Below are 13,071 nucleotides of genomic sequence, written 5' to 3' on the forward strand. Positions count from 1 at the left end.
TTATAAGGTGCCGAAGGGATGTCGTCGGCAAATCTTGGTTCAACAGTTGGGATTGGACTCAATAACGTCTCGGTGGAAGACCTCCGGCAAACTTCGAACACTACCTCTTACGAAGTATGCTTTGGAATGGTATGTGTATCTGTTCCCTGTCCGGAGCCTCCACTAAATACCGCAGTTGTGTGACATACAGGTCCAGTTGATTCCCGTTGTTAACCGTCGGAAACCGATACCGAGTGGCTCGGAAACCGAAGATATTTCCGCCGTTAAACTGGTATTCTCGGAAGATCGATGCGACATTGTCAATTCGCTCGAGATCGTTATCGGTACCATAAACAAGAAGACTCACATTGCACTTAGCAAGCTCACTTCGATCAAACAGATATACTTTAGTGGATGTATAAAACCGACCTATCACGATAACCGAATCTCTACGACTACCAAATCACCTTCCATAAGCAGCCCGATCGCGACCACGTCCGCTGATTTTTCCATATTTGGGCCTCGGGCTATTGCAGAACAACTCGCGAAAGAATTATCTCGATATCGACTTTTCCTCCAACATCCGACGCCATTGCCAGATAGTGTCCCGTACGAAAATCCACAATACCTGAGCATTGCTGGGATATCTTTTTCCAATGGATCTATCTTGCCCGCTATCAAGGGCATTGACGAGTCGGAAGAGACCCCCGATACACCATCCTCGTTGGAGGAAAACGAGCAACTAACCGACCTGAACTATGTACTCGACCATCTCCCGCAGCATAATTACCTCACACAAATTAAAATAGATCAACGTATATCGACTCCTCTTTTAAGGTTGGTTTTTTGGAAATGAAATTCTGTACAGGGCTAAGAAACAACCTGTAGTCACCAGAAAGAAGGAGTGGACTTCATCCTTCGGCGAGAACGTCCCGCAACCGCCAATCTACGAAGCCTCTGGAAACTGAGTGGCTTAGACCAAGATATCCAACTGTATGTGACGATCAGGTCCTTTTGTTATTGTTCTATATTTACGATTTAGTTAGTTACCGTCATATAATTACCGGTTCGACTAGCGACGCGCCCGACGATGCACCTGGTGGTATTCTTGCCGATGCCATGGGGGTTGGAAAGACCCTCACCATGATTGCTTCAATAGCGTCGGCGCCAACAGCGACTATTCAGTCTACAACTGAACCTGGGAATTTCCAAAGCCAAGCAATAAATTCAACATTGATATTAGTACCTTCCCCCCGTATGTATCCTTACATCTACCTAGGTTCTTTTAAAACGTTAGAAAGTTCTAATCGACCTAGTAATACTTGATGGGTGGATTGAAGAGATCGAGAAGTAGGTTACTTCCTACTCTAGCTAAGTAAATGTCTAACAAATCTACCTAGGCATGTGATTCCAGGCGCATTTTGTTACTACAAGTACCATGGGCCTAATCGTTACCTTCCCGCTTCATTAAACATGCCATATAATATAGTCTTAACTACATATGGAACATTGGTAGCTGATTTTCGGCGCGGTGGTGGGATTCTTTATAGTTTCAAATGGTATCGTTTAGTCCTAGACGAAGGTATGTACTGTATATTAGCAGAGAGGCCCTAATGCTAAACCGTATGTAGCACATTTTATCCGGAACTGGCCGACGAAGCAGTTCAAAGCTGTCATGCAACTTGATGCGGTTATAAGGTGGTGTATGACCGGAACACCCATACAAAACCGCCTCGAAGACTTAGCTTCGTTAATTCGGTTCTTGCGCGTCCCTATCCTTCAAGATCCATCCGAGTTCCGGCGGCACATAATCGGCAGAAAGAAGACAGCGAGTGGTTTGGTGAAGCCTAACTTTGAGAAACTAAGATTATTGCTTGGTTCTATCTGTCTGAGGCGCAATACATCGGTTCTTTCGCTTCTTGGTGTTAATTTTACTACCTGCAGGATAGATCTGTCTTCCGAAGAACAGCAAACTTACAATGGCCTTGCTCTAGACTGCAAGAGTTCGATTGACAAAGCTATTAGCTGCGAGAATGTGCGAGGCTCCGCTAAAAACCCCATACTAAAGGCGCTCTTGAAGATGAGGATTTTCTGCAATTTAGGTCTCGATATTGGCACTAATTTAACGACATCGGAAGGGCTGAACGGTGCATCCGGCCCGCGCCAGCAGAAGATAGACACGGAGTGTATCTATTGTGAATCTCGCTCCAGCACGGTTTTCGATAGTGAGAGTTGCTCTCCAATAGATAACCCCGAGCTCATTTGCACCCAATGCGTCTCTCGACTGGAACATGAAGTCGCAGAAAAGCGCTCGGTGAACTCAAGGTCCGGTCGCGACGATAACGCTGCATCGCTAGAGCGTTACCGCTTTCCGAAGACGCATAAACCTAGACCAACGGCTTCTATTCGCAGGAAATATTCTTCGAAATTGAAAGCCCTCTTGGAGAATATCAAAATGCAGGATGAGGAGAAAAGGTTCGGAAGAGGCTTTACCCTACAGGTTTACTCTGCATGAACTGACATTTGGTTCAGTGTTGTTTTTTCCTCGTGGATTAGGAGCCTTGACTCTGTCGCAGATCTTCTGACGGAGCATGGCATATCCCATAGGCGAATCGATGGTTCACTTCCAACAGCACAAAGACAGCGGATGCTATTCGAATTTCGTAATCCTTCGGTTAAAGTTCTTTTGATGACTTTAGGGACTGGGGCGGCTGGGTAAGATATTCCTTCAAAGTCAGCACTTGGTTATACTTGATCTAACGGAAGAACCTAGTTTGAACCAGCTGTCGATCGCCAGTCGACTTCACTTATTGGAGCCTCAGTGGAACCCATCCGTAGAAAGCCAAGCGATCGGTCGCGTAGTCAGACTGGACCAAAAAAAGGAAGTCACAGTAATACGATATGTGACTAAGTTTACCATTGAAGAAGTAAGGAATGATCATCAAACTTTAGAGTGGTTAAATCTACTAACAACTCTACTCTGCCAGAGCGTCGAAGATAGGCAAGCGTTCAAACTCCGTCTTGCAGTAGCTGGTGGCTTGCAGTCCTCGAACTCGGACCACACAGAACGAATTCAGGGTCTTCGCGAGTTAGGAAAAGCCATACAGAGTCAACTGAAATCTTCATCATAAAGGCTCTTATGATTTAGAAATCAGAATAGATAGGTACTAGCTGACTGACCTGCCCTTTAAGGGGCGGAGAGAGAGAGAGACGCCACAGCTAGCTATCTTATGATTGGTTAGCCACACCTCCGCGCACGTCCGATGAATTCTTTGTAGAATCAATTAATCGTCGTCGCCACCATATAAAAAAACTAATAATTGGGATAGCTGAATAGAGCTCGTTTTGCATGACCCTCTGATACCAATTGCATCATTAGAAAATGTCGTGAGAAAGAACGCGAAAGGAAAAAGTCGAGAACTGCGGGGCGATTCTGAGGATCTCATTGGCCGCCGAAATGTGGCAGTGATTTGTTAAATAAAGAAGAGTAGATTTTAAAATCATATATTAAAATTTTTAGGATTATCCGGGATTACATTAATCCGGAGCTGATCCGGATCAAAAATTATCCACTTCGGTCCAAGTTAATTTGTAAAAAGTGTTAAATAAGTCATTTGATCCGCATAAGACCTGATTGACTTATTGGTAACGCTGGCTTATGTGAACTCAGGCTTAGGCTCTTCCTGGGAAAATGGAAATGGCGGTCAAAAAAAATTGGGGGCAATATTGACATTAGTATTTGTTAGTGATCTGCTGCGTCACTACACCAATAATAATATTAGAGCCCTGAACCACTGACACATACTAACGCCGAAAACACAGCCCTTAGTTCTGGCTCCAAAAAGTTTATGGCAAGAACTCACGTGATCTACACCTGGGGCTGACATCCATTTACTATAGCAATTTAGGAAAAATACTTGCAATTGTATGTAGTTCTTTCGCAGCGGGAAGCACCTCGGCAATTAAACTATCTGTAAATTACCTAGGTACGTAGGCAAAAGGCTGCGCTGCTTCCCCTAGGAGGGTTAAATAATCCTTCATAAAAGGATAAATTTTTCATTTTATGTAAGGTCTATCTAATTATTCTGCTTATATCTTCATGAAACGATCTCCCACTGAACTTTATGTGGTAAGTCAATTATGCACAGTATAACATTGTCCGCATAAATCGTATACATGTCCACTTCTTCTATATTTTATACGTAATACTCATTGGGTGGCTAAGTAATACAGTGGTGTGTCTATGCTATACTGTCCAGGTACCCAACTACTTATTTATTTGTAACGCTGATAGGGATGATTTAATATCTTGGAGCACCATGAGTTCTTTCGCGACATTGCGTACCCCACCGTTAGATTCATTTTTGTGAGATGCCTTGCCAGCATAGTCCTTTTGCTGCTTTTCCTCAACATTTCTTTCAACTTCGTCGTAGAGATCTTCGAGATTTGGCCGCTTCTTAATGTCATTCGCTAAACATCGCGCAATAAGGCTCCTAAGATCCGGGTCCAAGTTGGCCAATTTCTGTTTTTGGCGGTTAGCAATAGCAGTTGGAACTTTATATACCGAATTTAAACCATCTAAGTCTCGTGCGTACGATTGTATAGTTTCTTCTCCTGCTTCCGTATCTATTTTCATCTTTCCGCTACATTTAACAGTACCCCCTATTAATTCGATCATAACCCTGCCGGCGTTAAATATGTTTGTTTTGGATGCTGTGCTCGGAGGTTTACTATGAGTTACTTAGTACAAAGATCCCAACGGGTCAGGAAGCATCTTACCCATCACTAAGCTCATTAGAACTTCCGAAGTCAAAGAGAACGAGTCCAGGGAAAAGGGAATGTTCGTCGGGGTCAAAATCCCCTATCAAAACTATATCATGTGAGTAAGGGCGTCTCTATAAATTGTATGCCAAGTAGCATACGGGGCGCTTAGACACTTACTATTCCCACTTTGAAAATCCCCATGAACTCTGCCTGTTTCTGGAAGGGGTTGGCCTGAGGAATCTCGCGGCGGACGTTCCTCACCGTCCCAAGCCATCGCGACTAGCATTCGAACCACTAAGAGTAGTATTTTAGCATGATTTTCCAACTAGACCTAGAACGGAATGCTTACAACAGAAGAAAACTCCCCAAAGTAATCGATTAGGCAAGGGTCCATTCCATTCAGGCAACCTATCTTGTATCATATCCAAAAGTGTACCATTCTCGACCCAGTGTGTTAACAATGATGGTCCCTTTACGTAGGATATGTAACTGGCCCTTGGTTCCCCTTTAATCCAGTAAAGCTGTTGAATGTGTTCCGAATCTTGGAGTGCCTGTAGAAAGAATCAGATACCTGGTGACTAAAATTTCGAATAAACCTACCCCTAGAACATCAATTTCTCGCTGGATTAGGTGTTCTTCATGCGCCAAGATGGATCTCTTCATCACAAATCTCTCTATTTTGGGCACTGATAATGGTGGACCAGATTCATCAACCTCCATAATCCTGGCTTTAAATCTCGTTGTGAATCCATGGGACCCTTCGCCAATAATATATTCAAACTTAAATCTTTGCTCATTTTTCTTCCGAAAAGTGCTTAGTAACTGCCTTGCCTTTTGTACGGTCTCAGACCGCACGTTCATCTCCCCTGGTAGCACCATGTTGACTTAGGTATTCCTTACTATCGAATATTCTGACGGTTCAGCTGCATAGGAATATATACCGCGACACATACCTAGCTTATTACTTTATGGTGAACTTAGTTGAGAGAGTCATCAATAACAACCTTAAAGACGCATAAAAATAAAATGCTGTACTAGAAGCGGAAATAATGGATATTGTTATAGTAGCCCCTTTATCATATTCTAATGATAAATACAACGGCAGAATCAATTGAGACAAAGCATATTTACACCTGTGATACGAAAAAATTCGGATTTTAGTTGATTACATCGATTAAGCTGATTTCTGTTCTCAGGCGCGTATCAAGGTATATGAAATTAGATTACTGCGAGCTGCGTCAAATACCGGTAAACCTACCTAGGTACTCAAATCCTACTGCTCTAATTAACAGGCCTCGGTAGCTATATATAGAAGCTGGTTCCATTGTCTGAGCTCGGTACCTACGTAGTTCGTTAGTGTTACTTGTTGACTGTAAGAACGAAGCATTGACTCGGGTAGGGACATATAATTTGGCTATGCAAGAACTCATAGCGCTTCATGTACTGATCCTCAAGTGAGGAAGTAATTGGTGAATTCAATGAATGGAATATACCTAGGTATATCTTACGTGGTTAACCTAACGAAACCAAATGAGTGTGATTGTGTAACGCCTAAACAAACTCCCAGCCTGTACCCAGCCAGCCAACCAAGCCATCCAAGACTCCTTATCCCCTCCCAAACTAGATAAGAAAGTAGCGGAAATCAATCGGTCAGTATGGCTTCTGGCCGACGACATTTCCAGGAGGCGAGTATCTTCCAACAATATAGACACTCCCTTTGGCATCCTTCGCCGACGCCATCCCAAGCTTCGTAGTGGACCTCCACATGCATTGAGCTAAAGCAGGTATAGTTAACATGTGTTTAGATACAGCATAGCCCCGAGGGTGAAGACTTACTATAATGACCGTAGGATCCAAAGTTTCCTTGTCCAATAGGTTCGCCGTGGTAGTTCTTCTCTTCGTCGAGCCACATGTTTGCCGCCATAGCTAGGGGCGTGTTGGAACCGGACGCACTATAGATCAAGTTAGACTTTTCCCCGTTTCTATTGGACGCATACTTAAATGTGTGTGGGAGATGACTTACGCTGCGAGATTCTCACCCTGGTTAGGGCGTTGATCACCACTCGAATGCTCCAGCTTGCCAATCTGAGCCAGATGCTTGGCATACGCCTCAGCATTCTTAGCAAGCTGGTTGTCCCAGATAAGGGGCTTAAGACCCTTGGCCTTGCGCTTGTTGTTGTGAATGTTTAAAGCATTCTGTTGATCAGGGCTCAGAGCTGCAGCCACACTGAATTCGCCGTTTGAAGCAACCTCAGCGGCGTGGAAGACTGCATCACTGGGTTCGTGGGATACAGGTCCAACGGTTGCAATTTCCGCTGCGTGGACTTCGGCCTTACCCGGCGCCTTCATGGGCTGCTGGTGAACGTACATCTTGCCTAGTTCCGTAAAGTTACCGTTGGCATCCATAAGCTGGGCTGCGGGGCTGATGAAATTATCGGCGACCTTGCGCTGGAAGTCGAAGAGACCGTACTCGAAAACCCAGTCTTGTCCGTCCATCCAGTTGCAGACTTGAACGGTGAAGTTCACGACGGCTTGGGCGTTACGGTCAATGCAAGCGATTTCGGTAACCATCTTTAGACGATTAATCATAACAGTTCTTCATGTTGGGTACATTGATGTACTTACGACTTTGTGCTGGGGCCACTTGTTATGCATGTCCTGGATATACTTGATGGCATCGCCGCCATTCTTAGAGTAGTAGTGCAAGCAGAGAAAGTCAGGAGGATTATGCGCAACAAGCGACATGAACTTCTCAATCCACTTCCGACCATTATCGTCCTATTTTCTATTAGCCCGACCAAGTTTATATGTAAAATTGAATAAAGGGGTATAATACAGAGGCAACCGCCGGCGAACCGAGCTTCTTCCCCTTGTTCTTTCTCAGGGGCAACATCTGCTTATTCCAGATATCCCTTGCCTGCTCCGGAGATATTCCAGCGCGCTCGGGCTCATTAAAGAAGAGGATAATCGGATATTTAGTGTTTTCGATCATAGCCCAATCGTTGCCGGATGCACTCTGGAGAACACGGACCATGGGCCTGAAAGGGGCTCTATCCTTAAGCTCAGGGGGAACCCAGGCATTCCAGTTCACGACAGATGCGACGGGGCTACTGTTTCCGAAGGGTACTTGGTTGATCTTGTCAGGGACACCTGGATTTCCCGCACCAGCGGAGTTGGTCCAGTCCCAGAGGATTTGGCGCTTCTTGATAACCATTTTGAAAGATGTAAAAGTGCTCTGATAGCAACTAGTTCGAATCTGATAAGTGAATTTATCACGATACTGGCTTTGATTTTGGGGGAAATGTGGTCCTCTATATATACTTAGGTGATATAAAAGGAGTAGCGCCACCAACGCAAGTTCGGGGGCCGCAGGGGGGTTAGCTGAGGTGAGGCGGAGGCGCAACTCAAGCTGACACTCAGGTGATTAGAAGAATTGAGACTCAGTCCTTCGGCTGTGTATATACTTAGCCAACTCTTTAATTGAAATACTTCAGAAGGGTCTAAATTTATCCGGTCGGTTGGTTACCTAGGTGGTTTCGATTGAGGGGCCAAGTGAAAACTGACCGTAGAGCTCTCCTTTACAATATCTGATGTGCCCCTCCATACCTAGGTGTCTTCTCACCTTTGCTGACATTCTAAATAACGAGCAAAACATGGTATTGTCAATCAGAAGCTATAGAGTTAGCAATAGGAAGACTTTAATTGTAAAGATCTTGATAGAATTGCTTCAATCGCTTACTCTCATAGGCTGATTCCGTTAGTTCAGCTCGTTAGCACTAAGTAACAGCAGCATCCTGGAAACTGACATAATATTGGGGTATGGCAGATAGTCACACTTCATCATCAGTTAGTATACTGAGAAAATTGAATCTATCACGAGACTTCTATATGAAGCGACATCCCTTCTTCGTATGTTATATCCAATTATGGTGAATTGGTTCAGTGAATGTGAGGTCGAAGGCTTTCAGAAGTGTTACCTTGGCAATTTTGTCTGGTTGCACTTAGTGTTGTTTGGCTGAAATATGAGAGAATTGTCCTTACCACCAATCCTTTGCGGCGAAGTCTCAGGCTACTGACTTCTTTGCCGCACCGACGAGTCCTATGATCATGGATGCCTATGATATCTTGACGTCAAACATACAGCCTTGCTGATGAATTGACGGTTATTCCGGCCGCGCGGCTCGGGTTATGAACAACGTGGTGAATAACCCTAAGGCCTCTCTATGCCCTCTGGCCCCCATGCCACTACTCGGAGGTGGAGGCTTATATAGAGACAGCGTCGAGCGAACGTGGCGCTATTATAATATAAATTCTCACTGATTTCCTCTCGATTCAATGAAATAATCTCTTCGATATTAGAACAAACCCTATTAGAAAATCAGTCAAAATGCATTACCTCAAAATTCACAACAGGTCTAACCACCCCCAAACCTTCCAATGCCACGGCTACAATGGCGACAAGGACTTAACCATCAAGGCGGGCGGCCAGGCTAGCATCGAAGCCCCTGATGGTTCCCACGGCGCGGTCCTTGCCGTCCACGATGGCGCTATCGGCGAACAATGTGAGGTCATGAAGCATGGTTACATGGGAAACGACACCATCGATATTAGCAACATCATGGGCGCCGGTGGAAACATGACCTGCCAACAGGTCGGTGACCCTGCCGGAAAGTTCAAGGGCCTTGAGAACTTCATGCAAGCATGCAACACGGCCTGGCACAAGCTTCCTCAGGCAAAGAAGGATCAAATTAAGAGTCATGTGTTTCTCGATGGCAAGGGCAATGTTAAGCGTATCGGCCCTCCTAAGGAGCTCCAGGCACTCGAGGAGTTCGTGAGAACTTTCGCTAACGGCCGAACCTACATCGGCGTCGGTGCTTGGTAAGTGTTACGCGGAACGTTTTACCCCCTAGATAACAGTTACTAACGGCTTCTCAGGGGTCCGAGCACCGGTAACCCTGCGGACAATGAGCAGAGCAAGGCCGGCAACGGCACAAAGGATATTCTGATCATCTACAACGTAAGCGCAATTCATCTAGTACTCGGTATTCCTGAAACTCACATTCTATAGGATGGCAACGCTGCCCCGAACCCCTCCAAGCCATTCACCGGGCAGTCCGTTCAAGCCGCCGCCTTCTCCGCCACCTCCGTTAAGGAAGCCGCGGTAGAGCATCCCTCCCCCGCCCCCGAGATCAAGGCCGCTGCAACCGAAGCAAACGGCCCAGGTATCCTCCTAACCAACAAATCAGCCAAGAAACACACGTACTACTTCTACGACAACTACTGGAACGGCAACGGCACCGCCGGTGCCAACTTCGACCACCCGCTCAAGCACGTCGACGTGAACCCCAACCAGACCATCCACGTGCCTCTAACCCTAGCCTTCAAAGGCCGTGTGCAGCGGGGCGACCAGCAACCAGCTACATGGGGCGAATTCCAAGTCAAAGCCAGCGACGACGGACGCGCGCACGGCGACATCTCGCTTCAACAGGGCTGCGACGGTGCCGCTACCGTTGCTTCGACTGACGGTACCAACGTGTCGAACGGGTTCACGAAGGATATTCTTAAAGACGCGCCTGCGGCTGCAGTTGAGAAGAAACCTAGCGGCGAGAAGGCTCTTGCTAGTACTGAGGGAAACTGGAAGGGTCCTGGAAACCAGGCCGCTGTTGATTGGGAGTTCAAGCAGCTCGGTCACGACAAGGCGTATATCAAGGGAGGTACTGGAGTCCCGGATGTGGCTAGCAAGAACAACCGCCTTCACTTTACCTTTTATGTGTAGACTGTGAGATTGACGGGGTTTGGCTTCATTTTACTTTTGGAGTTGGTTACTATGGTCGGTGTCGGTCAGTGATTTGGTCGAATTTGCATGTTTCCTGGGGACTAGGTGGGGGGGTCGGATTGGTTAGAACATAGTTAGTTCCAGGACACTTTACTCTCATTAAATAAACACTTATACACATTGCGCAATTAAATCGGATTGGGTGCCGCTTATTGAAAAGATTTAAACTTGTATCGAAAAGTTGATTGAGCGAGCAAACAAGAAGCCCCTCCATTGTAACACCTAAAGGGTGTCACGTGGAATAGAGGGGTCCTTGATGACGCAATGTTTAAATCCCTTCGGCTTTTCGCGGTTATTTACGGACCTCTGATTTATACATAAACTCCATAGTACGTTCTAATAAACGTGATATCCCTATAACAACCCAATCCCAATATCCGATCACCCCTATTTGGGCAAAGGAAGGACTTGCGTAATCTCAGTGAGGTTGTTCAGATTATTAACTCCTAGGAAGCTCATGCGAAAGTATGCTTGGGCGTATGCCTAAAGAGAAGATCAGAAGTTAGTATACATAACAGACTATAGCTTATAGCATGGAGAGCTGTTACTCACAGGAGACCAAAGAGACTTGCCGTTCGAACCAGCGAAAGTATTAAACTGATCCTTAGTAGAAGAATATGTAGAGATGCTCTTGTCGCTGTGGAAGATCAAGATGGTTTTATTATCGCCGGCAATTGTCTCACTGTAAAATTTCGTATCCCAGACACTAGGGGTTGTGTCCTGCGATGCGCCGCTTCGGCTAGTATCGACAAATTTCTGTGTAGATACCGTGTGGGCGCCGATGAGGGCGACTAGATCATTAGAAGTGAATGTCTTCGCGGCAAAAAGGTCGATCAAGTACTGCGCATCTTGTTGGGGTAGTGGAAGTTTGTCGGTAGGGCCAGCTCGACTATCATCCTTCCTGCCGATGAAAGATTTGATGCGCGGTCCTCCAGGGCAGCATACAGTGGCGGTCATCGCAGCGGTCTGTATCAAGTCGGCCATGGTTATTCCGTAGCCCTTGTACTTATTGTACCACGTCTTAGTCTGGGCGCTGATAGTCTCGAGACCTTTGTTTTCTGAACGAGCAAGCTCATCGTCATTGAGGAGTAGAGATCCATCTGCACCCCCGTAAGCCGAGTTCTTATCCCAGGTTGCCGCGTCATGGAATCCCTGGCGGATGGCGCCCCGGGCTAGATCCGTGCAGCCATCACTTTCCGTAAACGAGCCGCTTAAGTCTTGGATGATATAGTACCAGACGCACAAAACAGATTTCTTGCATGTGTCAGATGCAAGTTCCCCGGGAGGTGTGTATGTGCTACTGTCCGCAATGGCACTTCCACCTTCCAGAATAGACTTGATGGTTGTTCCAGATGGCGTCAAGGAACCCTGGTCGGCGTTAATCAGATCGCCAAGTAGCTCCGTGGACCTGCGTCCTAGGGCAAAGTCATGACGAGTCTGTATCTCCGCCATAGCACTACCCATGCCGGGATAGGCCAGAATTGGAGTGGTGATGAAACCAAAAAAGAGAGCGGTAGTAACCTTCATATTCGGTTTCTGGGGTTGTTGGTGTGTATCACAATCTGACGTCGTAAATGCCGCGGAATGTTATGTATGTCAATATCCAAGTTATATGCAGGTAATTCTGAGGGGCGCTGGCGAGTAGCGAATGAATTTCGAGTTCTATAAATGAAAGTAATAAAGAGATGGCGACCGAGAGAAAGATGCAGGTGATTCTGCTTTAAGCTGAAGTAAAGTATCGCCTAGCAGCCCTACTTATATGAAAATGAAAGACATTTCGTCTCTTGACAGGCGCCGCTCCATCCGAGGCTGTTCAAGGAGGATCGCAGGCCTTTTCATTTCGCTTCAACCCACGGGCATATGAAGGCTTGCGCTAGTGATAGGAATTGACCTCTCGTGACAACGCCCTGCGATAACGAATTAGCAGTATAATAGTAGTACCATCGAGCAAGCTATTGGTAAAATGGATTCACCCTAGGGAACAGCAGACTTTACGACTGGTATGACGAATCATGGCCCATAAAACAGAGGAGGGGCCCGAAATATTGAGGACTATGCCGTTGTGCTTTAGGTAACGCCCTTGCCATCCTATGGGATGATGCCTGAATAGAAAACACGACAACAAGCGCCCACTCGCGGTCTCTTCTAGCGCCGTTATGCCGTCGTAGATTCTCGAGCGCCTTGATACGGTGGCTTGTCTGTTCCTATTTTCACCCGATCAAATTACAATCGATCCAATCATACTTATCGTTGGTCGTACAGACCCTCTCAATCCATACATGAGGCGCACAAACTATATCTATATTTGTACGAGCTTACTAGTGCACCTGGCCCCAACCGGTTTAGCTGCCGTGTGAAGGAGGGTGGCTGGATTGACGCCATCACCGGCACGGGAGTACCTTGATCCCTCCTTATCTCCGAAGGTTGTACAACATGAAAGAAGTTCCCGATTGAAACGATGAAACCAATCATGATGATGCATTACACAACAC

General features: G+C 46.1%; 5 protein-coding genes across 5 annotated transcripts; 2 read left to right on the forward strand and 3 right to left on the reverse strand.

The window, feature by feature from the left end:
* Nucleotides 1-18: 18 nt before the first annotated feature.
* On the forward strand, nucleotides 19-3,110 carry F4822DRAFT_430619 (SNF2 family N-terminal domain-containing protein; the record flags this gene model as incomplete). The annotated part of the gene is made up of 10 exons (XM_051461329.1): nucleotides 19-129; nucleotides 176-816; nucleotides 868-972; nucleotides 1,026-1,234; nucleotides 1,296-1,329; nucleotides 1,380-1,561; nucleotides 1,611-2,454; nucleotides 2,512-2,694; nucleotides 2,753-2,906; nucleotides 2,967-3,110. 10 exons carry the CDS (start codon nucleotides 19-21, stop codon nucleotides 3,108-3,110), a joined length of 2,607 nt encoding a protein of 868 aa, XP_051313647.1.
* A 1,047-nt stretch (nucleotides 3,111-4,157) lies between these two features.
* Nucleotides 4,158-5,622, reverse strand: F4822DRAFT_444402 (kinase-like domain-containing protein; the record flags this gene model as incomplete). The annotated part of the gene is made up of 5 exons (XM_051463232.1): nucleotides 4,158-4,709; nucleotides 4,759-4,849; nucleotides 4,921-5,037; nucleotides 5,093-5,294; nucleotides 5,344-5,622. 5 exons carry the CDS (start codon nucleotides 5,620-5,622, stop codon nucleotides 4,247-4,249), a joined length of 1,152 nt encoding a protein of 383 aa, XP_051313648.1. The 3' UTR covers nucleotides 4,158-4,246.
* A 589-nt stretch (nucleotides 5,623-6,211) lies between these two features.
* Nucleotides 6,212-8,023, reverse strand: F4822DRAFT_407855 (glycoside hydrolase family 128 protein). The gene is made up of 5 exons (XM_051458532.1): nucleotides 7,580-8,023; nucleotides 7,369-7,521; nucleotides 6,767-7,314; nucleotides 6,580-6,695; nucleotides 6,212-6,518 (listed from the first exon to the last, which is right to left on the reverse strand). The coding sequence occupies exons 1-5, from the start codon at nucleotides 7,955-7,957 to the stop codon at nucleotides 6,394-6,396; spliced, it is 1,320 nt and encodes a 439-aa protein (XP_051313649.1). The 5' UTR covers nucleotides 7,958-8,023; the 3' UTR covers nucleotides 6,212-6,393.
* A 1,107-nt stretch (nucleotides 8,024-9,130) lies between these two features.
* On the forward strand, nucleotides 9,131-10,905 carry F4822DRAFT_444405 (uncharacterized protein; the record flags this gene model as incomplete). Its single annotated transcript, XM_051463233.1, has 3 exons — nucleotides 9,131-9,621; nucleotides 9,679-9,760; nucleotides 9,812-10,905. The coding sequence occupies 3 exons, from the start codon at nucleotides 9,131-9,133 to the stop codon at nucleotides 10,517-10,519; spliced, it is 1,281 nt and encodes a 426-aa protein (XP_051313650.1). The 3' UTR covers nucleotides 10,520-10,905.
* Nucleotides 10,880-12,327, reverse strand: F4822DRAFT_294796 (putative class II peroxidase). The gene is made up of 2 exons (XM_051455092.1): nucleotides 11,132-12,327; nucleotides 10,880-11,062 (listed from the first exon to the last, which is right to left on the reverse strand). The coding sequence occupies exons 1-2, from the start codon at nucleotides 12,104-12,106 to the stop codon at nucleotides 10,967-10,969; spliced, it is 1,071 nt and encodes a 356-aa protein (XP_051313651.1). The 5' UTR covers nucleotides 12,107-12,327; the 3' UTR covers nucleotides 10,880-10,966.
* Between the last annotated feature and the right edge of the window lie 744 nt (nucleotides 12,328-13,071).

The sequence above is a fragment of the Hypoxylon trugodes genome (genome assembly GCF_022578975.1).
Source record: "Hypoxylon trugodes strain CBS 135444 unplaced genomic scaffold F4822scaffold_6, whole genome shotgun sequence".
NCBI lineage: Eukaryota > Fungi > Ascomycota > Sordariomycetes > Xylariales > Hypoxylaceae > Hypoxylon > Hypoxylon trugodes.

Coding starts and splice junctions, on each gene's coding strand:
- F4822DRAFT_407855 (XM_051458532.1), bottom strand. CDS start 7,957: ATGGTTATCAAGAAGCGCCAAATCCTCTGGGACTGGACCAACTCCGCT. Junction 7,522..7,579: donor GTTCGCCGGCGGTTGCCTCT/GTATTATACCCC, acceptor AATAGAAAATAG/GACGATAATGGTCGGAAGTG. Junction 6,519..6,579: donor TGGATCCTACGGTCATTATA/GTAAGTCTTCAC, acceptor TACCTGCTTTAG/CTCAATGCATGTGGAGGTCC.
- F4822DRAFT_294796 (XM_051455092.1), bottom strand. CDS start 12,106: ATGAAGGTTACTACCGCTCTCTTTTTTGGTTTCATCACCACTCCAATT. Junction 11,063..11,131: donor GCAAGTCTCTTTGGTCTCCT/GTGAGTAACAGC, acceptor TCTTCTCTTTAG/GCATACGCCCAAGCATACTT.